Raw genomic sequence first — 24043 nt, forward strand, 5'->3', positions numbered from 1 at the left:
ATTTTTTTGAGGTTAGGATTTTCATGCATTAGTATTTGACAGATCACGTGGGATTTCAGACATGGTGGCAAAGAGAAAGATGCTCAGTATGCTTTGACATTTCATCATGAATAGACTTACTAACGAGCAACGCTTGCAAATCATTGAATTTTATTACCAAAATCAGTGTTCGGTTCGAAATGTGTTTCGCGCTTTACGTCCGATGAGCGATGAGGCTCATTTCTGGTTGAATGGCTACGTAAATAAGCAAAATTGCCGCATTTGGGGTGAAGAGCAACCAGAAGCCGTTCAAGAACTGCCCATGCATCCCGAAAAATGCACTGTTTGGTGTGGTTTGTACGCTGGTGGAATCATTGGACCGTATTTTTTCAAAGATGCTGTTGGACGCAACGTTACGGTGAATGGCGATCGCTATCGTTCGATGCTAACAAACTTTTTGTTGCCAAAAATGGAAGAACTGAACTTGGTTGACATGTGGTTTCAACAAGATGGCGCTACATGTCACACAGCTCGCGATTCTATGGCCATTTTGAGGGAAAACTTCGGACAACAATTCATCTCAAGAAATGGACCCGTAAGTTGGCCACCAAGATCATGCGATTTAACGCCTTTAGACTATTTTTTGTGGGGCTACGTCAAGTCTAAAGTCTACAGAAATAAGCCAGCAACTATTCCAGCTTTGGAAGACAACATTTCCGAAGAAATTCGGGCTATTCCGGCCGAAATGCTCGAAAAAGTTGCCCAAAATTGGACTTTCCGAATGGACCACCTAAGACGCAGCCGCGGTCAACATTTAAATGAAATTATCTTCGAAAAGTAAATGTCATGAACCAATCTAACGTTTCAAATAAAGAACCGATGAGATTTTGCAAATTTTATGCGTTTTTTTTTTAAAAAAAGTTATCAAGCTCTTAAAAAATCACCCTTTATATATTCACTTAACCGTTTTAACTGTTGGTATTATTTGCAGCATCAATAGTAAAACATTTGAATTGGGTCGCAACTTATATAGATATTGGTATTCGATTTTTAATTTCTGTGGTAACATAAAATTTATTTATGTATTTTGTAAAGAAAATGCTGAAAATGTTTTTATACATAATTAGATAATACAAAAATGCGCCCTGTATTAAAGAGATCAGCCGTGTGGGAGTTTTTTTACTAATAATGGTAATAACGTCAACTGCAATATTTGTAAAAAAATTTAAAGTTTGCTGGTGACACATCAAATATGAACGATCACCTACAACGAAGGCATCCATCATCACATAGTGTGGAGGAGACTTCTTCGGCGATAATCGAACGAGCACCTGCTGTAATTGACTTAGATATGCCAAGCTGTTCTTCAACGCAAAGAGATGTGAACTTAACGGTAGAAACTATTGAAAGTGAGATAAGTAGTGCTTCTTTGGTACCTCCTGTGAACGTAGAAACTACAAGTTTTTCAACAATACCCAGTAGAAATGTTTCAGGTGGTGGACCATTAAAAAGAAAAGCAATGCAAACAAAATTATTTGTTACAAGCACGCGATCTGAGCTTTCGGAAACTGAAAAGAGAAGTATAGATGAGTCTCTTATTAAAATGGTTACAAGAGATATGCAACCACTCTCTATTGTTGAAAATGAAGGATTTCGAGAATATATACAAAAGCTTCAGCCTTTGTAATCAATCTCGAACAGAAAACTTCTTTCCAACACAATGTTGCCTTCCAAATATAACGAGACACGGAAAAAGCTTCATGCCATTTTGCAAAATATTTCACACCTTTCTATAACTACAGATATGTGGACTACTGACAGCCAGAAGTCTTTTTTGTCTGTAGTTAGTCATTTCATTTGGGAAAGCAAAATGAACTCAGCAGTCCTGGCAACTAAAGAAGTGTTCGGCTCACACACATACTGCTCAAAATATAGCCACAGAATTAAAAAGCATTTTTGACGAGTGGTCAATTTTTAATAAAATAGTGACGATAGTGAGTGATAACGGTGCAAATATTAAAAAAGCGATAAGGGATATACTGCAAAAACACCAGCACCCATGTGTCGCTCACACCCTAAATTTATGCGTTGTGGATGCTATAAAGACTGCTCCTCAGATTTTAGAGCTTATAACGAAATGCAGAGCTATAGTAACATATTTCCATCATAGCTCTCAAGCAGCAGAAAAACTTAAAAATATGCAAAAGCAAATGGGAGTAGCTGAACTTAAGATGAAGCAAGACGTTGCTACTAGATGGAACTCTGGCCTTATAATGATGGAACGTATATGCTTGATAAAAGAACCGTTCTCTGCTGTACTAACTTCCTTACCAAGTGCACCGAACTTTCTAAATGCATCAGAATGGGAAAGGTTACGTTATTCCATCGCTGTATTGAAGCCGATAGAGCATACGACAACAGAACTTTCAGCACAAAACTACCCAACGATGTCACTAGTGGGGCCTATAGTCAGAGGACTGCAATGTGCAATAAGATCCCAGCAAATGAAAACTACAGAGGGAGAATGCTTGAAAAGTAGTTTGTTGGAAGTAATTTCGAGACGACTTGGCCAACTAGAGTCTGACAAGATGTGTGCCAAATCGAACTTCTTAGACCCACGGTTTAAAAAGATTGCCTTTGGAAATGAAAGTAACTCTAGTAATGCTCAAAAATGGTTGGGAGAAGAGGTATCAGCATTCATACAGCGGAACCAAAGGGCTGCTACAGCCCCAGTAATAGAATTACCCGCGGATAAGAGTAAATTATCTCTTTGGACTCTACTTGACCAAAAAGTAGCGGAAGCAAAAACTATTTGTCACATATTTCTAGTGTTAATGCACATATTTCTTTGGAACAATATCTTAGACAAGATTTCGTTGAGAGACATCAAAACCCTTTAAACTATTGGGACAGCAAAAAGGCAACTTTTCCAGAACTCTACGAGCTTTCCTAAAAATATTTATGTATACCTGCTACTTCAGTCCCTTCCGAAAGGGTTTTTTCTAAAGCTGGGCAAATAATAAATGATAGAAGAAATAGACTTAAAGGTGAAAAGCTAGATCAAATAAAATTTTTAAAAAGCAATTTTAATATAAAGGGTGATTTTTTAAGAGCTTGATAACTTTTTAAAAAAAAAAAACGCATAAAATTTGCAAAATCTCATCGGTTCTTTATTTGAAACGTTAGATTGGTTCATGACATTTACTTTTTGAAGATAATTTCATTTAAATGTTGACCGCGGCTGCGTCTTAGGTGGTCCATTCGGAAAGTCCAATTTTGGGCAACTTTTTCGAGCATTTCGGCCGGAATAGCCCGAATTTCTTCGGAAATGTTGTCTTCCAAAGCTGGAATAGTTGCTGGCTTATTTCTGTAGACTTTAGACTTGACGTAGCCCCACAAAAAATAGTCTAAAGGCGTTAAATCGCATGATCTTGGTGGCCAACTTACGGGTCCATTTCTTGAGATGAATTGTTGTCCGAAGTTTTCCCTCAAAATGGCCATAGAATCGCGAGCTGTGTGGCATGTAGCGCCATCTTGTTGAAACCACATGTCAACCAAGTTCAGTTCTTCCATTTTTGGCAACAAAAAGTTTGTTAGCATCGAACGATAGCGATCGCCATTCACCGTAACGTTGCGTCCAACAGCATCTTTGAAAAAATACGGTCCAATGATTCCACCAGCGTACAAACCACACCAAACAGTGCATTTTTCGGGATGCATGGGCAGTTCTTGAACGGCTTCTGGTTGCTCTTCACCCCAAATGCGGCAATTTTGCTTATTTACGTAGCCATTCAACCAGAAATGAGCCTCATCGCTGAACAAAATTAAAGCGCGAAACACATTTCGAACCGAACACTGATTTTGGTAATAAAATTCAATGATTTGCAAGCGTTGCTCGTTAGTAAGTCTATTCATGATGAAATGTCAAAGCATACTGAGCATCTTTCTCTTTGACACCATGTCTGAAATCCCACGTGATCTGTCAAATACTAATGCATGAAAATCCTAACCTCAAAAAAATCACCCGTTATAATTAATTATTAGCTTTGAAATTCAGCTTTGGCACTTTATTACATCTAACCCTTCCATTTACAGTGTCAGACTCTGCTTCTCTGGCTGCCAGAAGACGCTCAAGGGCCAACTTTCTGACTTCTATCCGTTCGTCAGTCATCATACTAAGGAGAATGTTTTCTGGAAGAGCAAAGAAAGCATTCTGTTGAATGGATGAATCGACAACCTTGCGCAGTTTAGCAGGTAAGTACCTCGACCTTTGAATTGCAGCATAGAGATGGCGAGAGCCATCTTTGATTGAACTGTTGAATCTTATTAAGAACCACAAAGGTGAGTAAACTGTAAGTATGTACTTGACCAAAATCTTTATTTCCTTTGTTGGTTTGTCAGTATAAATGTATAATCTCAGAATTCTATTTGCACAGGTGAGCCAGCGAAATTTACACATGTTACCTGGATGCATCGACGCTAAATCTGAGGAACACTGACTGGAAATAACAGCTTCTGATATTTTATAGAGATAAGCTTGGTCTGTGCTAAGTTGGGTCGGATTAATAACCTCAGAAGGTAATTAGCAGGATCGAAAACTTTCAAATTTGAAAACAGGTAACATCTCACAATCAGGGAGCAGTTTACCTATGTCGCCAAAGAATATATTTCGACTCTTTGAGACACCATCTATGTGTTCGAAAAGAGCACGAAATGGAAGTTCGTTGAAATGTAGAAGACAAACAACCCGCTGTAATGGCCTACCTATTCTTTCTTCTAGTTTCCGAATGATTCCACCTTTCCAACCTGTGTTCGTGTTGGTGCCATCAGCACCGACAACTTCTAGATGTTCCACATCAACTGAATTGTCTTCTAAATGTTGCCATATAGCGTGCGTCTTATCCTCAGCTGACCCGGAAGGAGAGGTGACGTGGCCAAAGTAATGACAACCAGGTTACGCTATAAGAGAAATATGTTCCTCTTTGACAGTGTCGCGGTAGTACTTTTCACCTTCGCTGACTTGTGTAAGTGTATTGTCTTTGCGGCCGTCAAAATACAGCCCATATACAGAGTCAATACTTTCGGTGTTTTGGAGCTTAACTCCAACACTCTTTTTTGCCCGACTAATCTTGCATTTGTCAGTGACAAAGCTAGCCTGATCCTCTGTTACCAAACCTGCTTTTTTGGCATCCAGAAAAGCAGATGAAACAATCAAGGCCGCTGCTCTATCACTTACTCCAAATCTTTGGGCAGCTAAAGCAGTGTGTTCTAATACTAGTGTGTTTTGTTTGGTTTTAGAGGATGGAAGAGAAAATTCATCATCAGCATCGTTTTTGAAAGAATCCATGTGCGACGCACCTACATTGCTGTCGTCTGTATGAGAGTCTGGCTGATCCGAATGGTCACGTGTTCTAGCTGATACATTTCTGGTAAGTGTTGATGTTGAATGACGTTTTGAAAGCTTTTCTTTACGTTCATTTTTCTTTGTAATCTTTTTTTTCAGGTAGATCAATTCTTCCAATGCGACCAATTCTTCTGGTTCTCTGGTCCAAGAGAAATGTTTGTTCATTGATAGGAACATTCCTTTCCTTTGGACAAGTGCAAGAAAATAAATGCATTTATAAGCAGCGATGTCAAATAATTTTCCTGCAGAAGAGACAAAGTCGTCTCTTTTAGAGGTCAAACCTATTGGGTTCCTTAAAAACATTTGTTTAAGAGTCAGAAATTTCTTATGGTATGTGGTGAGCAGTTGTACAACTCTGGTGTGTGAAACTATCGGAATAGATGACTTTTTGAAAGTATTTTCAACCTTTTTTGCAACTATTTCTGTAACTACTTTACTCCTAGATTCATAGTTGTCGCCTCGGAGTCGCCCTATACGAAATCTTTCAAACTGATAACACAAAGAACATCCTGCTAAGTAGGTAACTGGGACTCAGAGAGATTGTACGGATATATGCCAAACACAGGACATTTCTGTCTAAATTTAAACTTAGATACAGACATTTTGAGTTCTGTGTTCTGTTGAGCGAAATCACCGACAAGATTGAAGGAACTCGATGAAAAAATATTTATGTGGAGACCAGTCCGAACGTGTCGTATGGCGCAGGGATATGAATGTAGGTGATAGAACTCGGCGAAATCACCGACAAGAGTGAAGGAACTCGATGAAAAAATATTTGTGTGGAGACCTATCCGAACGTGTCCTTTGGCGTAGGTGAATGAATGTGAGTGATAGCACTCGGCGAAATCAACGTCAAGTAGTATGGCCGCTAGCCGATTTTCACCTTGCGCTGTGGCGCGACGCATTTTCGCTCGTATCTCAGGAACAGATCGTCCTACGGCCATGATCACGTGTACCATTTCGGTAGCAAATGACGTGACAAATAACATTTTGCCATGAGATGCGTATTTCAGGCGCTAGGTAGACAATTTCACGATTTTAGGCGAATTTCCGAAATTTCAAGGCCTGAGTTGGTGTTGAAGATGCAATCCGATCTCAAAACAAAAAGTTGCATTGGAATCAGGAAGTACTAAGGCAACTTTTCCGCACTATTAGAAATCCCGAATCGAAAAAAGACCGGAATCGACCCACCCTACTAACCGTTGACCTTGTAAATCGACGTTGAAACCATGATGACTTAAGTAATCCGCACCAAGTATACCAAGCGAGATGTCGGCGATTATGCACTTCCTAAGAAATTCACGGCGTAGGTTTAAATTTAATTTAAGTATGACTTCACCGTATGTTTGTACGAGAGATTCATTTGTGGCAAACAACGACAGACATGATGGACGTGCTCTGACTAATATCGTAGACCTCGGTATGACGGATATATGTATGTGCTCCTGAGTCTATTAAAAAAGTAATTTTCTCTGAAGTATCGTAAATGCAAATGCGACCTCCGATATGGTATTAGAAAAGCTGGCATATTGACAAAAACTGAATACTGGAGTGAACGATCACGATGGGCGAAATTTAATGACATTCTCACCAAATTTTGTATGATACCAACAAAAAGTTGCGTATGTTGAATAACCGGTCTACCATGTGACGTAGATCTACTGCGCTGCCGTCCGGAAGATTGGACGTCCTTCATCAACTTTCCTACGGTTTTCGTAAGAGCAGCAATTTTGTTTTGTATATCGGTTAACTCACCCTACGATTGCGATTCGGAGCTAACCTCGAAAATTTTCCACCGTCCTTCAGTAAGCATTCAGTGATAGAATTAGCGGTGACGTAATGAATTATCCAACCGACCACAATTACGTTGAAATTGCCGTCATTGACAATGGCGTCTTGGAAGTATTTGCAGCTCTCGATGCGCACCTTGCTCATTCCCAAATTGAGACAATAGTGTCCTACAGTGTCGCAACCATTTTTTTTTCACAGACCATTATATGGAATGAGTAAAGGTCCATACAGGTTACTTTTTACATGCGCTGGTTTTAGAGATATTAAACGGACAAGAGGGAACCCTTCAAGTAAATCAATGAGTTCTTTGAGGAATCATAATATCGGTGAATGTCTGTGACCCTACATATTTTGTGATATATTTGGCCTTGCACTGTGAACGTAACTGAAAATCTAGACATTGTGAGAATGCCTCACAATGGTGACACACATTTCCCATACCGAAAATTTTAATGAGTCTTCACTACTATAATCCAATGTTGCGTCATATTCAAATCCACATTTTTCAAATAGTGCAGAATTATAAGTAGATTTATGGTTTCAGGCAATTTTCATCGCTTAAGCTCTTTATGAAAAATTTTATTTACGTTTGCGAGCCATAAACAGATACACAAAAATGGTCAAAAATATCCTAGTCTTAGAAATATATGTACATATATGAAATATTAATCTATCGAAATAACTATAGAATTTGTAGCTATATTATTACATCTACTAATAATCCTATCCAAATTTAAAAAAAAACATACTAGCACCGTAGTAGTAAGTCGCAACTTACGTATACAGGATTTGTCCGGAGCGCGTTCCTAGCTAACGAAAGAACAGCTGGTCAGTTGTCTCCAAGGACAAAGATTTTAGAACAAACATGTTTCTGTGAGTTGTGCAATCCGAAAATACAGAGCAGAAGTACACGATTAAATTCTGTGTGAAACTCGGTAAATCTGTTACAGAGACGTTTGATGTGATCAATCAGGCTTACCCAGATGTTGCTTTGGTGGCAACAGTCCTTTTTGGAGGGCCGGGAAGAGGTCGCTGATGAAGACCGGAAAAATTAGTGAAAACGACACTCATTGTCTTTTTTGACATCAAAGTCATCGTCCACCATGAATATGTTCCTCCTGGATAAACCGTCAACGCCAAGTTTTACGTAGAAGTCCTCAAGAGACTCAAACGAAGGGTCAATCGGGTCCGACAAGACATGGCAGCCGGAATTGGAAGTTGCACCACGACAACCTTCGCCTCTGTGAACAGCTACTTAAGCAAGGTCGGCATCCCAACGCTTCCGCAGCCGCCTATAAAAGGCAAGCATTTTGAGACGACAGAGGGTATCCAAGCTGCATAAACTTTGTTTTAAAAACAAAATATTACTATATTTGTTATTTGCTTGGAAGGATATTTGTTATTTGATTGGAAGAAAGTCTGCACCTGCTGTTTCCAGTCTCTCCTAGTTGTCGGGCTTCAGCGTTTAAGTGATTTTGTAACATTTTATGTGAAGATCACGATGTACAAATATGAACCACGCGGCATTTACAATTTTTCGCAGAACTTTATTTTGGAATCTTTTCACTGCTTCGATGTATGTATAACGGTGCAACGCATCCCCTTAGTTGAATTCCGTCTGTCCGAATGGGCTTTAACGTTTGATTGTAGACTAGGATTTTATTTGAGGTTATAAAGGGTAATTTCTTGCCGATTAACCAGTTTATTTTGTTATGTCTTAGTTTTAGTTTTGCAACTTTTTTTGTATATGCTCCTTCCACTTTAACTTTGCACCCAGCATCAAAGGTGGAGTACGGGATTACTTCATTTCCAATATGTAACGGGACAGACGTAGCACTTTTGTTAGTGAAGTTTATATGTATAGATTTCAATTCGTTTAGAGTAATGTTCCTTTTTTTGTGTCCATTTTACGAATTGGTTGATTGAAGACTGCATTCTGTTCGACCACTCAGATTCAATGATGCAGGTATCATCTGTAAATGTGGCGATTGTGCAGTTTGGCGGCGTAGGCATATCGCTAGTAAACAAAATGTATAAGAACGGTCCCAGGACATTTCCTTGGGGTACACCTGTTTTATTGGCTGTAACGTAACATATGATTTTCCCTGCTTTATTCTGAAGTTGCAGTTGCTCAGGTCAGAGGCAAGTGGTTCAGTTAGATGCTGTGGAAAGAGAAGTCTTGATTTATGAAGTAAGCCATGGTGCCCTACTCTATCGAAGGCATTGGATACGTCAATAAAACAGCTGTGCAATTGTGCTTTTTTCCATCTCATCTCCGATTATCCTCGTTAATCGATGAACTTGGTCTCCACAATGTTCCGATTTAAATTCAAATTGATGAATTGGTACAAGGCCCTTTTCTTCAATTAAGTTCTGAAATCTTCTCATAATGACAAATTCAAGCAGTTTGAAGTTTTTGGGTTTTTGTACCATAATGATTTCAGATACCTTCCATGACAGTGAGACGTATTTTAAAATTATGCAAGCATTTATTATCCATGTAAGTTTTCCTAATGCTTTTCGCGATAGATTTTTTAGTACACAGCAGTCACTAAGTCGAACCCGGGAGCTTTTTTTTGGTTTAGATCTAGTTTTAATGACATTTCTCACTTCTTTAGTTGTTGCTGGTTGGATTTCTCCTACGTATTGCGAACCTTCCAGCTGCGGTAAAGTTCCACGAAACATAAAGGGACTAAACGTTTTAGTTTGTTTCTCTGAAAAAACTTCCGCTTTTGCTTCGTCGCTTTTGGCCGAGGATCCGTTTGGCTTTCTGTGGCGTGAAGTCGACAATAGTGGATTCCTTTCATCTTTTACAGCTTAACAAAGGGAATAATCCCAATCATACGGGTAATTTCCTTTGGTGTTAATTTTTCAATATAATTAAAAATATTTTGATTTGTAAATGTTGGAGGTTTGAATCGAGGATCACCAAAAGTAGACCACAATGAAGAAAATGATTATATATACGTCTTTACAGTTGGGCTTTTATTTCACGAGTGAGTTATGCTTACACAGAATACAAAATGGAAGAATGACACTTATACAGAGTTGCATTATTTGGTAGTACGACCTATTCGGGTTGTAATATATAGTAACCGAGTTTTCATCAGTAAATAACTTCATATTGGTGCTAAGAATCTTAGTTAAATTGTTTAATTCTGTTTTATATTAAGAAAATCGCTTGATTTGCCAATTTTTAGGTAGTTTTCTCTTTTTCTTTATGCGATCTAAAATGTTGATTAGTTTTCGTAAATGTATGAACTTCATCTACTAAAATATCTTGAGTTGTTATATTTACTTAAAAACCTATATTTTTGTCGAGCTTAACTTTGAAATACTCCCAATCCGTATTTCAGTCATACATTATAGTCAGGATATTTGTCGAGTGATGAAAAAAAGGAGGATGGAGTCATGTGTAGAAGTGAGGAAAGTTCTCTGATCGCAATTCACTTGGGAGTGGCCAGAAACGATTCTTTTACATATGGCTCAAGCAGCCCACGACTTCCGGTTTTACACCACGTATCCTCTGGGTAGCCTAAGAACATCCGGTCGAAGGCGAGCTAAAGTGAAAAGGCGAAATACCCCCTATACAGAGTTATGCAAAACCACAGCAAACGAAACAAGGATTATGATTTGCGGCCATGCGCCTGGAATGTGAATGGAAAATGCCACTGCCCAGCGGGTTGATGTCCTCGTGAAATTAAAGGCTGACATCACCACCGTCCAAGAAATGCGATGGACGGGACATGGACTGAGGCGAGTAGGTCCTTGTGGCATTTACTACAGCGGCCATATAAAGGAGCCCAAGTTTGGTGTGGGATTCGTGGTGGGAGAAAGGCTTCGTCGCCGAGTAATATATGATGAACGTCTGGCCACAATCCGCATCAAAGCGAGGTTCTTCAACATGTCGCTAATTTGCGCCCACACCCCGACCGAAGGGACAGACGATGTGATCAAAGATGCTTTCTATAAGCGCTTGGGGCGCTCCTATGAGAGCTGCCCCGCCACGATGTCAAAATCGTTATTGGCGACTTTAACACCACGGTGGGCAAAGAAGGTATCTTTGGCACAACGGTCGGTAAATTCAGCCTCCACGAGGACACATTCATAGCATAAGAAAATTCATCAAGCCACCTGGTTGTCTCCGGATGAAAAACCACCTACCAGATCGATCATGTTGTGATAGACGGAAGACACGTCTCCAGTGTTTTAGATGTGCGTGCGCTCCTAACATCGACTCGGAACACTATCTTGCTGCAGCCAATATTCGCACCCGCCTCTGTGCACCAATAACCGCACGTCAACAAACACAAGGAAGGTTCGACGTCGAGTACCTGCAATCACAACAGACAGCCGAACGATTTTCTACTCGGCTTGCACTCCTGCTCTCTGAGAGCACTCGTCAACAACTCGGAATAAGGGAACTGTGGGTCGGCATTTCAAACTTCTTACGTACAGCTGCAACCAAAACCATAGGTTTTCGGAAAATACAAATAACAGCTGGTATGACGCGGAGAGCGCAGGTATGACGATCGACCACAACACTTGGGGAATGGGATAGATACCGAGAGTTGAAGAGAGAAGCGAGAAACATTTGCAGACAGAAAAAGAAAGAGGCCGAAATGCGTGAGTACGAACAGCTTGATAAGCTGGCCGACAGGGGTAATGCTCGAAAAGTCTACGAAAAAATGCGGCAGCTTACAGAAGGTTTCAAGACCAGAGCATATTCCTGGAGAACCCCCAAAGGTGATCTAGCCACCGATGCCCAGAGCATACTTAGATTATGGAGGGAACAATTCTCCAGCCTGCTGAATGGCAGTGAACACATAACACCAGGAGAAGGCGAACCCGATTCCCCAATCGATGACGATGGAGCAGACGTTCCATTACCCGTCCATGAAGAAGTTCGAATAGCAGTTGCTCGCCTGAAGAACAACAAGGCGGCAGAGGCCGACAGATTGCCGGCCGAGCTATTCAAACGCGGCGGCGAAGAACTGATAAGGAGCATGCATCAGCTTCTTTGTAAAATATGGTCGGACGAATGCATGCCCAACGATTGGAATCTAAGTGTGCTCTGCCCAATCCATAAAACAGGAGACTTTAGTCGAAAATCGATCTTTTATTAGAAATAATTAACTTTTTAGGATCGATTCAAGCCTGTCTTGAATCGATTAAAATCGACTTTTACTCGATGACTTTGACAGTTAACGAATTAAGATAATCACTATAAGATTACTTTTAAAAGCACAATAAAAAGTACCAATCGAAGTGTTTCCTTATAAATAGCCTCTTTCTGATTGGTCTATAACAATATAGTGTTTATATTGCCGCCGGTAATTGATGTAATTAACTTTTTAATATACGGTACATAGTATTTGTTTAATCCAAACAAATACTCCTCTGCATTACTCCCACAAGTTACAAAAAGTAATAGAGGCGTAATGTAGAGGAGTATCAACAGCCAACTTCACGCAACAGGCGAAAAAGGAGAAACGAAGAAAACATTATCCCGCGCTTTTTACAAAAACGGCATCATTATTCCGCCAACAGCCGCGATCGACAAACATATAACAAGTGTACAGTGAATACAAAAAACAATACAAGCGAAAGACAAGTGAACACGAATAAAGACAAAATTCACACAAATTAAACAAAGTGAACAATTATTATATCTAGTTAATAATACAAACATAAGCAAATACAGCGGTGACAATCCATATTCAAGTGAACAAACACTAGAGAAATCACCAAATCGGCACATTCGGTCAACAACAACAACACAGGATTTAAGGGGAGAGCCTGCTTTAGGAGGCTCAAAAAATCGATTTTTTTTTTTATTGCTTAAATCTGTTCCTAATATATCTAAGAATATGTCTGTCAATTTTGGAAAGACAATTCGGATTATTTTCGAAGATACAGCACTAAAAGCAGTCGGGCGCCGAGCAGGTATACGAGCGTTCGGGCAGCTGCAGTAAACTTTAAAGCGCGTTTTCTCGAGTTTTCATTTTTGGGATTTTCCAAAATTGGCGGGCAAAATTACAAAAAAAGTATTCAACCAATCGTATAAAACCAAAAATTATTAGATTCAGTATCTTATTACCTCCTCTGTGAACCTAAAAAGTTCTTGAAAACAAAATTCTAAACTATTTTTTTAGTAAATTGAAGTTAGGTTTTTTGGTGAAAAATGCAACTTTTTTTTTCAAATCTAAAAAAAACTTTGATTTTCGCGTTTTTTTCGGTTTTTTTAGGTTCACATAGAAGAAGGACTAATGAAAATTAATTATCCATTTGATTTTTTTGTTTCAGACAAAAATTGCGACCTACATTTTGCCCGCCAATTGGACACTTCAATTGCGCGGTGGTGCACAAAAGTAGATGAAAGTGGGCTGTATTTCGATATTTTAAATTTAAAAAAATGTTTTTTATAAGTTTAAATATATAATAAAATGATGTAAAATTTCATTACATTTGCTTGTTTTTTTCTATCCTAAAAAAAATCACGAAAAACTGCCTTTTTTAGGCCTCCTAAAGCAGGCTCCCCCCTTAAAGCAGCAGCAGGTTAGAATAATTTAATAAATTAACATAGATTTACATATATCTATAGTAACACAACTAAAAACTATTGATAACACAAACACACACCCATATATAGGGTGATTTTTTAAGAGCTTGATAACTTTTTAAAAAAAAAAAACGCATAAAATTTGCAAAATCTCATCGGTTCTTTATTTGAAACGTTAGATTGGTTCATGACATTTACTTTTTGAAGATAATTTCATTTAAATGTTGACCGCGGCTGCGTCTTAGGTGGTCCATTCGGAAAGTCCAATTTTGGGCAACTTTTTCGAGCATTTCGGCCGGAATAGCCCGAATTTCTTCGGAAATGTTGTCTTCCAAAGCTGGAATAGTTGCTGGCTTATTTCTGTAGACTTTAGACTTGACGTAGCCCCACAAAAAATAGTCTAAAGGCGTTAAATCGCATGATCTTGGTGGCCAACTTACGGGTCCATTTCTTGAGATGAATTGTTGTCCGAAGTTTTCCCTCAAAATGGCCATAGAATCGCGAGCTGTGCGGCATGTAGCGCCATCTTGTTGAAACCACATGTCAACCAAGTTCAGTTCTTCCATTTTTGGCAACAAAAAGTTTGTTAGCATCGAACGATAGCGATCGCCATTCACCGTAACGTTGCGTCCAACAGCATCTTTGAAAAAATACGGTCCAATGATTCCACCAGCGTACAAACCACACCAAACAGTGCATTTTTCGGGATGCATGGGCAGTTCTTGAACGGCTTCTGGTTGCTCTTCACCCCAAATGCGGCAATTTTGCTTATTTACGTAGCCATTCAACCAGAAATGAGCCTCATCGCTGAACAAAATTTGTCGATAAAAAAGCGCGAAACACATTTCGAACCGAACACTGATTTTGGTAATAAAATTCAATGATTTGCAAGCGTTGCTCGTTAGTAAGTCTATTCATGATGAAATGTCAAAGCATACTGAGCATCTTTCTCTTTGACACCATGTCTGAAATCCCACGTGATCTGTCAAATACTAATGCATGAAAATCCTAACCTCAAAAAAATCACCCGTTATATTTATATAAACACAATTAAACTTGAATTTTATAACGTTTGAACCCAAATTAAATATCTTTTAATTAAATTGGCTCCATCCGTCGATATATCCCGACAGTATTGAACAATTCTTTATCATGGCACCCAGTTTGATATGGGCCTATTGCACAAAAGTTGACAATGGCAGTAAAGTTAAGTGTGATTTATGTCATAAACAGTTTTTGTTTAATAAAAGCACATCAACAATGATGAAGCACTTACAATGTGCTCACAAGATTGCTCCTCCGTCAAATAATGAAAAACAAACTCAGAAAAGATTGAATGACGGTCATAATGATTTCGAAATTCAGCCTAAAAAAGTAAGTGCTTTTGAAGAACTTTTTAAAGTTTGTGCATAAACTATTCCCCTCCACAGACAATTTAATTTTTTATATTGATACTAACTTAATCATGTTTGTTGTTAGGTTTTAGTCGCTGTCGAATCATCTGTTCCATCGGTTGCTTTGGTACCTCAAACTAAATCATCTGTTCAAGAAAATACCACAGTACAATCTCAGGTCCAAGGTCCTATGGATCGTTGTATAAACAATGCTAATTCTTTTTCAGGTAGTAGTGACTTAAATTAGGAAACAACGTTAATCTTATTAATTTCTTCTATCATGCATTTTCATTGTTTCCTAGCTGGTGGACGTAGATATGATCAAGCTACCACAGCTCTTTTACGAATGATCGCTGTGTACCACAGAAAGACCAGGATTCAGAAAATTTATTAAAACACTGCAACCGTTGTATCACATACCCTGTGAGCCAACTGTAACTAATGCTATGAGTCGTAAATATCAAGATTTGTCGAATAAAATAAAACTTGAATTGCGACAGACTGAATCTGTGTGTCTTACTACTGATATCTGGACTCACCAACACACAATGAAAAGCTATCTTGGCTTAACAGTTCACTATCTGAAAGGTCAGTTACTGATTTTATTTTCAAAAATCATTACATTCAGTTTTAACTTCAAATATCTAACTTTATTGACATATTAACCTTTCTTCACAGAAACTGAGATGAAGACCGTTGAGCTGGGCGCTTATCTCATGGAAGAGAGGAAAACAATAGAAAATTTGAGCTTGAAATTAAGAAATATATGCAATGACTGGGGTCTTGATGATAGTAAAATAGCAGCATTCGTTTCAGACGGGGGCGCAAACATCAAAGGAGCTATTAAAAGTGAGTTCGGCGATGGGAAACACATTTCGTGTTTTGGACATGTAATAATAAATATTGGTCAGCGCCTTATCGAAGTTAATATTACTCCACCTGCATCTGAATCTCAAAATCAAGTTTCCGACTTACCCGCTGATGAAAATGATGCTATTGACAATCTTGAAGACTTAATTACAGATCATACTGAGCAATCGTCATTGCGTGAGCTATTGTCAAAAGTTAAACAAATTGTCACATTCTTTCGACAAAGTGAAAGAGCGACTACAGAGCTTCTGAAATTACAGAAGGACAAGCCTGAAAATTCTCGTCTGAAATTAATTCAGGAAGTGCGAACGAGATGGAACTCCTGTTTTGAAATGGTTGACCGTTTCATTGTGCTTGCTGATCATGCCAGTAAAGTGCTTTTACAAGTGAAGATGGACAAATCTTCGAAAGCGAAGCCACCTAACATGATCACAGGTGAGGAAATCGATGCGTTAGTAGAAGTTCGTGACATCTTAAAACCTCTCTTGCAAATAACTCAAGAAGTTTGTTTTGAGAAATGTGTAACATTGAGCAAGTGCATTCCTTTGATTTCAAGTCTTAGAAAAGTAAGTTCCCATTATTAAACTAGCAAAGCTATTGCAATATTACCTTGTTTTGAATTTTTATTGAATGAATTGATTTTATATTTTACAGAAGATTGAAGAGTTAACCAGAAACTTTAATTGGGCGACATTTGAAAAAGAGAATGGTTCAAGACATCGAAACAAAATACGGCAATATTGAATCTGTAAAACTGTACGCTTGTGCAACATTGGTTGATCCTCGTTATAAAAAGTTTGGTTTTCAAAGTATTCGGGATTCTGCACGAGCGGTAACTAATGTCGGTAGGTTGATTATGCAAACATTATTTGATTATTTCTATGGTTTAGTTTAATCTTAATATAATTTTTTGTGTAGCTGATCTTGTCAAGACAGAACGAAAATTATCATTGGCAGCAACGGTGGCAAATATTAACGCTCAAGATGAGATATTAGCTATTCAAGGTCCGGAATCTCAGAAAACGAACGATGACAATTATGATATATGGTCGTATTTTGATAACACTGTGAGTTGTAGTTCCAATCTTGCAGATTCTGATGAGGCTGGAGGATTACCAATACAATTACGACAATATTTGACACGCCCGGCTGTCAATCGGACACAAAATCCTAATCCGTTCACTGTGTGGGAAAGTATGAAATATGAATATCCGTATCTATGGAATGTAGCTAAAAAGTACTTGCCAACAGTTGCAACGTCTGTACCCTGTGAGCGATTATTTTCACATGCAGGACTTATCGCAAATCAGTTGAGGAGTCGCTTATCACCTCAGCACATTAATGAGCTAATATTTTTAAGATCAATCGGCGAAGAAATGTGGTTTTCGTAGTTATTTATTTTTAAATTTTTTGTTTTTTAATTAAAAAAAGCAATTTTATTATCCAATACCAAAATGTATGCAATGAAATCATAAAATACTTTTTATAATATGTTAAAAACTAAAAAAATATTTAATAAAATATTGATATATCTAACGAATTTCGTGTACGAGTTGCTTAATTTATAAAAAGTCAACTTAAGTCACAAAGTCAATTCCAAAGTCAAAAATCGATTCCGGTCGCGCTCTTTCCATCCCTACTACCGTGAGAAAACCCTTCTCAACATCGCGTATAAGGTTCTATCGAGTGTATTGTAAGATTAAAGCCCACCGTATGTGTCTGATTGGACCTTATCAGTGTGGCTTTAGACCTGGCAAATCAACAACCGACCAGATATTCATCGTGCGCCAAATTTTGGAAACCACCAGTGAAAGGAGAATCGACACCCACAACACCTCTTCGTCGACGAAAAGAAGCTGCCTTTATGCCGCGATGTCTGAATTTTGTATCCCTGAAAAACTAACACGGCTGTGTAAACTGATTTTGAGCAACACCAAGGCGACTCCTAACTAAAACTCTATAAGTCACTCATAATTCCCGTCCTGCTATATGGTACAGAGGCTTGGACGATGACAACAACCGATGAGTTGACGTTGCGAGTTTTCGAGAGAAAAGTTCTGCGAAAGATTTATGGTCCTTAGCGCGTTGGCACGGCGAACATCGCATTCGATGGAACGATGAGCTATATGAGATATACGACGATATATATAGTTCAGCGAATTAAAAGACAGCGGCTACGGTGGCTAGGTTTTGTTTTGCCCGAAAGGACAAAAACACTCAAGCTCAAAAGTATTCGACGCAGTGCACGCCGGGAGAAGCAGACGAAAAGGAAGACCTCCACTCCGTTGGAAGGACCAGGTGGAAAAGGACCTGGCTTTACTTTGAATATCCAATTAGCACCACATAGCGGAAAGAAGAAACGACTGGCGCGCGGTTGTTAACTAGGTTATAATCGCGTAAGCGGTGTCTACGCCAATAAAGGAGAAGATGATGAAAAAGTTGACCAAGTCAGGTAATTTTCTTGTATCGGAAGGCCAGTAAGTTGGTTTGCCAGTAGACAAGAAGTCACATCCAGTGGCCACAGCAGCTTTAAATAGCTCTCTCCCCTTCGGTGTCGTAACTCTTGCACCCCATTGGGAGTGTTTTGCGTTAAAATCACCACCCATGATGAATTTTCCGTGGTGTTTTGGTATAAACTCTGTGTACAAGTCCACTGTGATATTGTGACTAAGTGGACTACATATTTCGGTAATACTCATTTTTCCGAAACTAATTCAACCGATATGGTCGTGGTTTGGAATTCTGGGACACTTATATTAATTAGTGGGGAATATTATCTCTGATAATTATGGCACTCCCCCCTCTCGCGAACCATAGCGAATGTGAAGTGGCAAAACAACTTCAAAAAATTAAAAACGCAACCGAGAAAAGTAAAAAGCATAAGTAGTTAATCCCTAAGATGATTCTACTTGACCTTGATCAATAAAACCAGCCACAAGAGCCAATGCTGTCTACTTGTGTCCTAGTTAAATCAATCGTAGCTTTAAGAGAACAGTATAAAACGCAGCTTTGATTTTTAGATGCGTAATCTTTATTGGTCGCAGTTCGAATGACCTGAATTCAAATTAACAGGGTACTTAAATAGTCAAATTGAGCAAAGTTAATATAAAAGGATCACAGTTATAAGTATTCAAACATTGAGTAAAACTGTGGTGAATTTAGAATGATCAAAAATGTAAACTTAACATAATGTAGCTTCTAACATTGTCGAGCTTTTAATAATTAACATAACTAACGAATAACATTGTAAAGTATTAATAGTTATAGCATCCGTGCATCCGGTTACAGTCGTTACATCCTCCCCCTCTGACTCAGAAATCGTCACGATGATGAAGTCAGCAAATATTATTTTCGCGGACGTAGAACTCTAATTGATGGGTTGGTGTGATTACTGTGGGCAAAAACTGTGTTATTGTTGTGTGACATAGATTGTTGCATGCTATTGTTAGTCGTTGTGTTAGCAGATGAACATGCAGCTTTTGGTCGTCCTCGTCTTCTGTGTAGATATTTCGGCTTAGCATTTGGTCCTTCATATAGCGTCAGTGCTGTTGCATGGTGTGTTCCAATAGGCTCTTCTGGATTATTAATTGTTGCAATCACGTAATATGATGCACCTCTTTTCGCTATGATGCGGTACGGGCCATCTCTTCGTGTCGCAAATTTCGACGTCACTCTCTCACTACCCTTGCTTAAAAAATGCGTTGTAACAAGAACTGTATCACCAATGTTGAATGAAGGCTGCGGTCGCCGCTTCTTATCGGTGTAAGTTTTATTTCGGTCTTGTTGTTTGTCCTGTACCTCTCCTGCTAATTTAAGTGTATTGGCAAGTTTGGTTAAATGCGGAGTTATTTGTGGTATAAAGTTTTCTGCTTCGATTACTCTTTTTAGATCGTAGTGTGCTTCGAGAGGGCTTCTTAATTCTCTGCCGAAAGTAAGATAGGCTGGTGAAAAACCAGTGCTATCACATTTTGCCGTATTCATAGCGAATCTTATGGTTGGTAAGCATTCATCCCATGAAGTATGATCTTTGTCGACGTATATTGAAAGTTGACTTTTAAGGTCACGGTTTTTTCTTTCAACGGGGTTAGCCTCCGGGTGATAAAGTGGTGTAAACGTTTGCTTGATTCCCAGACAGAAAGCAAGTTTTTGCATTACAGCGGAAATGAATTGGCTGCCATTGTCTGCGTGTATACGACGAGGTACACCAAATCTCAAAACAACTTCGTTTAAAACTTTGGTTGCGCAAATTTCTGCTGAGGCTTCTTTCAGTGCGAATAGCTCAACCCAGCGACTACATAAGTCTTCTGCGACTAGTATCCAACGATTTCCGTTCCCAGTACGAGGTAAAGGACCAAATAAGTCAAGAGCGATGATCTCAAACCTGTTTGAAGTAGACCTGCTGGTTTCAGATTTGTTGGTTTGTACTTTTTGCATTCAATGCATGATTTTACATACTGAGCAATTTCCGTACGCATTCCAGGCCAAAAATAAAGTGGTGTGATTCGACTGATAGTACGATCAATCCCGTAATGTCCTGCAGTTGGATCAGCATGAAATTTCTTTAAAACCGTTTCTCTTAACGATTTGGGTACTACAAGTTGTCCGTTTTCTGAATCTTCGTCTGAACAGAATCGGTGCAGCACGCCATTTACCATAATGTATCCACGACTAGTATGCCTGGTTACGTTTTCATCGTCCTTTTCAAACGATTCTACGATGCCCTTCAGTTTGTCATCCTCTAACTGCTCCTTTCTGAATTCTTCAGCGCTTTTGCGAGGAAAATCTATCTCAAAAGAATTTATGTTAGAATGGTTTTCGGTCAAACACGGTGGACGTGATAACATATCTGCCTGCTGTGTACCTCAGCTTCAAATTATACGTTTGTAGTTGCAAAGCCATCTGGTAAGGCGTCCAGTAGGAGTTTTCAAACTAAAAAGCCATTTAAGCGGCTGGTGATCAGTCAATACTGTAATTTCTGCTCCCTCAATATAGCCACGAAATTTCTTTACGGCCCAAACTACGGCCAGTGCTTCCCGTTCCGTTGTAGAGTAATTTCTCTCTGCCGGAAGCAAAAGACGGCTGGCATACTCAATTGGGTGTTCTTCTTCGTTCTCCCCCTGCAGTAAAACAGCTCCGAGCACATAATCGCTTGCGTCAGTTTTCAAAACAAAGGGCTTGGTTTCATCAACTTGTTGCAGCACCGGTGGCGACGAGAAAAATTTTTTAAGGTTATCGAACGCATTCTTTTCGTCTGACGTCCATTTCCATTGCACATTTTTCTTCGTCAACTTAGACAAAGGTTTTGACACATCCGCAAAATTAGGAATAAACCGTCGATACCAAGAGCATGTTTGCAGAAAGGAAATAAGTTGTTTCAGATTTCTCGGGTATGGACGTTTGATAATAGCGTCTGTTTTCTCGTTGTCAACTTTTAGTTCTTTTGTGGTCAAAATGTGCCCAAGATACTTTATCTCCGCTCGGCAGAAAACGCATTTTGCTCTATTCAACTGAATGCCATAGTCTTCCAGTTTTGAGAGTGTTTGTCGTAAGTCCTGCATGTGTGAGTGAAAATCATTTGAGCATATAATTATGTCATCTAAATATGCAAGTATCAAAATATGTGGTAATCCGGATCGAAATTTGTCGATCAGTCGCTGGAACGTGGCTGGAGCATTCTTTAGTCCGAAAGGCATTCTATTAAAAACGAAAATTCCGAAAGGAGTTGTAAATGCAGTTTTCGGCTGGTCATCAATTGCCATTTTGATTTGCCAATATCCGGCTTTCAAATCAATCGTAGACATGAACGGTGTTGCTTTTGCTGCATGAAGCAAGTCATCTATTCGCGGTAGTGGATATGTATCTGTCGTGGTAATTGCATTTAATCGCCGATAAACCACGCAAAGTCTCACTCCGCCATCTTTTTTCGGTATTAGTACAACCGAAAATGACCACGGTGATTCGCTTTCCTCTATTATGCCCTTTTTCAGCATATCCTCTAATTCAGTCTTTAATTTATTTTTAATTGCCGGCGAGATTCGGTAAGGTTGCGACGAAATAGGTGCATGTGCCTCTGTTTTTATGTGATGTTCAATATGCGGTATTGGTAGTACGGCATCTTCAAAAATTTTCTTATGCTCATACAACATAGTCTCCAGAATACTCTTTTCATCTTCCTTTAAAAGCACACCTTCATCAGAACGCAATTTTATTTCAACGGAGTTGATTTCGATAATAGATCCTACTCTCGCTTCAGCTTTACTACTCTTTTTCAGTTTTTTCATAGGTGGAAATAAGTCGAATTGTTCTGGTGTTTCGAAATCTGACGCTATACAACCTGTTAATATGTCGTTTATTGCATTTGGCGAGTATTCATATGACGATTCTACATAACTATCTGCAGTGATAGCGTCACTATTATTGGTATTTTCGAACCAGGACATAAATTCATCTATTGCCTTATAATCGCTGTTGTGTGTATATGCGCTCGTTGTTGCTATAGATGCGCAATTTTGTATTTGAGTTTCTTGCATCTTAAACTCGAAAACAGTATTAGGGTCATCCTTAAAATGCCATGTGCGCTGTGCAAGATCCATAACTATGCCTGCTTGTTCGAGAAAGTCAATACCTAACAACGTTCGATTGTTTTTAGCGTTCGCTAAGCAAATAAATCGTATACGTTTGAAACGTTTGCCAATTAAAATGTCGACGATCGTCGAGTAAACCATCTCCTGACGAGCTATTCCGTCCGCTAATTTAATTTCCGCAAAAACTTTTTGGAATTCAACATCTTTTTCTTTGAGTTTTTTATACAGTTGCGTACTTGCAACACTGGTTCTTGCAGCCATATCTAAATATGCTTCACCTTTTAAACCGTTTATATTGATGTCGACGGTTGGCACATTTCTACCTATTACGATGGTTACAACTGTGTTGAAGTCGAGCTGTTCGGGACTACGTAGTTGGTTTTTCTTGTTGCAATTTGGGCAGTTTGATCTGTAGTAACCTGGTGTACCGCAACCATAACAGCTAAAGACGGTTTCTTTCATTTTCTGGGTGGTTCTTTTCTCTGCTTCAATTTTTTTAAAACAATTTTCTGCGGAATGATTCTTCTTCCTGCAGTAAGAACAACGAGTAGGAATTTTGTCTGTTGCTTCGCTAATTTTGCTGGTGTCTATTTCTTTGTTTTCAACCAATAATAATTCTGCCTCCCGTGCTTTGTCTAGCAACTCGTTAAAAGTTCTTACGCTTTCACGCGGAACCTTTTCTCGTATTTTGAATAGCAATTGCGAAAAAATGATATCGATCATAGTTTTTTTCGCAAAGTTTTTCGGAAAGTTGAGCAAATAACTGTCGCTTCTTGCATATAAACGAATCAGTTGATTCAGCAAATTTCTGCTTTTCTTGATTTAGATCAGAAAAAATACGCCAGTCTGGTTTCGGGGGAGAAAATGCCTTTCGAAGCAAAGCAATGGCGTCGTTGAACGTTTCCGCTTCTTGTTTTACGCCCTGCCACCACGAAGACGCATAACCTTCTAGCAATAGAGGCAAACTCAGCAAAGCGCGTTCATCCGTGATATTTTCTGCATCTTTGTATACTAGGACGGTAGCTATAAAATCTTCAATTTTGCTGGTATTCCTCCCACCATTAAAACGCACGCTACATTTACTAAAAGTAGCCCTAGTATCTACGTGTACGTGTAGATTTCCTAGCAGCTGCCTAAATTGATTGTCTGTTAACGTAACATTAGAAGGGTTATTTGATTGGTTAACATCCGCTGTAACATCCACATTAACATTAGGGTTAGCAACATCTGCGCTAGTCTCCATTTCCGTGTTAAGCCTTTGCCTTTTCCTGCTCATTAAAATAATCGAGACGTTTGTGCTAATCGAAATCAACTTTTCTTATGCACTTGTTGAGGTGGATATTGTCCGATTTATTAACAGGATCAGTAACAGTACGCAAAAGAAAAGAAAATATAGCAGCAATGCACTTAAGCCCAAAAGTATGCAACGGTAGTTTGGCAAAGTAACAACACTAACAAC

At 38.9% G+C, this 24043-nt stretch overlaps 1 protein-coding gene and 1 pseudogene across 1 annotated transcript; both read left to right on the forward strand.

The window, feature by feature from the left end:
• The first annotated feature begins 10340 nt into the window (after positions 1-10340).
• Positions 10341-17540, forward strand: LOC125779204 (uncharacterized; annotated as a pseudogene).
• LOC125779673 (uncharacterized) lies at positions 15817-17391 on the forward strand. Its single transcript, XM_049460947.1, has 2 exons — positions 15817-16435; positions 16919-17391. The coding sequence occupies exons 1-2, from the start codon at positions 15817-15819 to the stop codon at positions 17389-17391; spliced, it is 1092 nt and encodes a 363-aa protein (XP_049316904.1).
• Positions 17541-24043: the final 6503 nt, after the last annotated feature.

Source organism: Bactrocera dorsalis, chromosome 6, assembly GCF_023373825.1.
Source record: "Bactrocera dorsalis isolate Fly_Bdor chromosome 6, ASM2337382v1, whole genome shotgun sequence".
In the NCBI taxonomy this organism is placed as follows: Eukaryota; Metazoa; Arthropoda; class Insecta; order Diptera; family Tephritidae; genus Bactrocera; species Bactrocera dorsalis.

Bases quoted from the DNA above. Each gene is read 5' to 3' on its own strand.
- LOC125779673 (XM_049460947.1), top strand. From the start codon at position 15,817: ATGAAGACCGTTGAGCTGGGCGCTTATCTCATGGAAGAGAGGAAAACA. The intron at 16,436-16,918 runs GTGAGGAAATCG...TTTTTTGTGTAG, and splicing joins GCCACCTAACATGATCACAG to CTGATCTTGTCAAGACAGAA.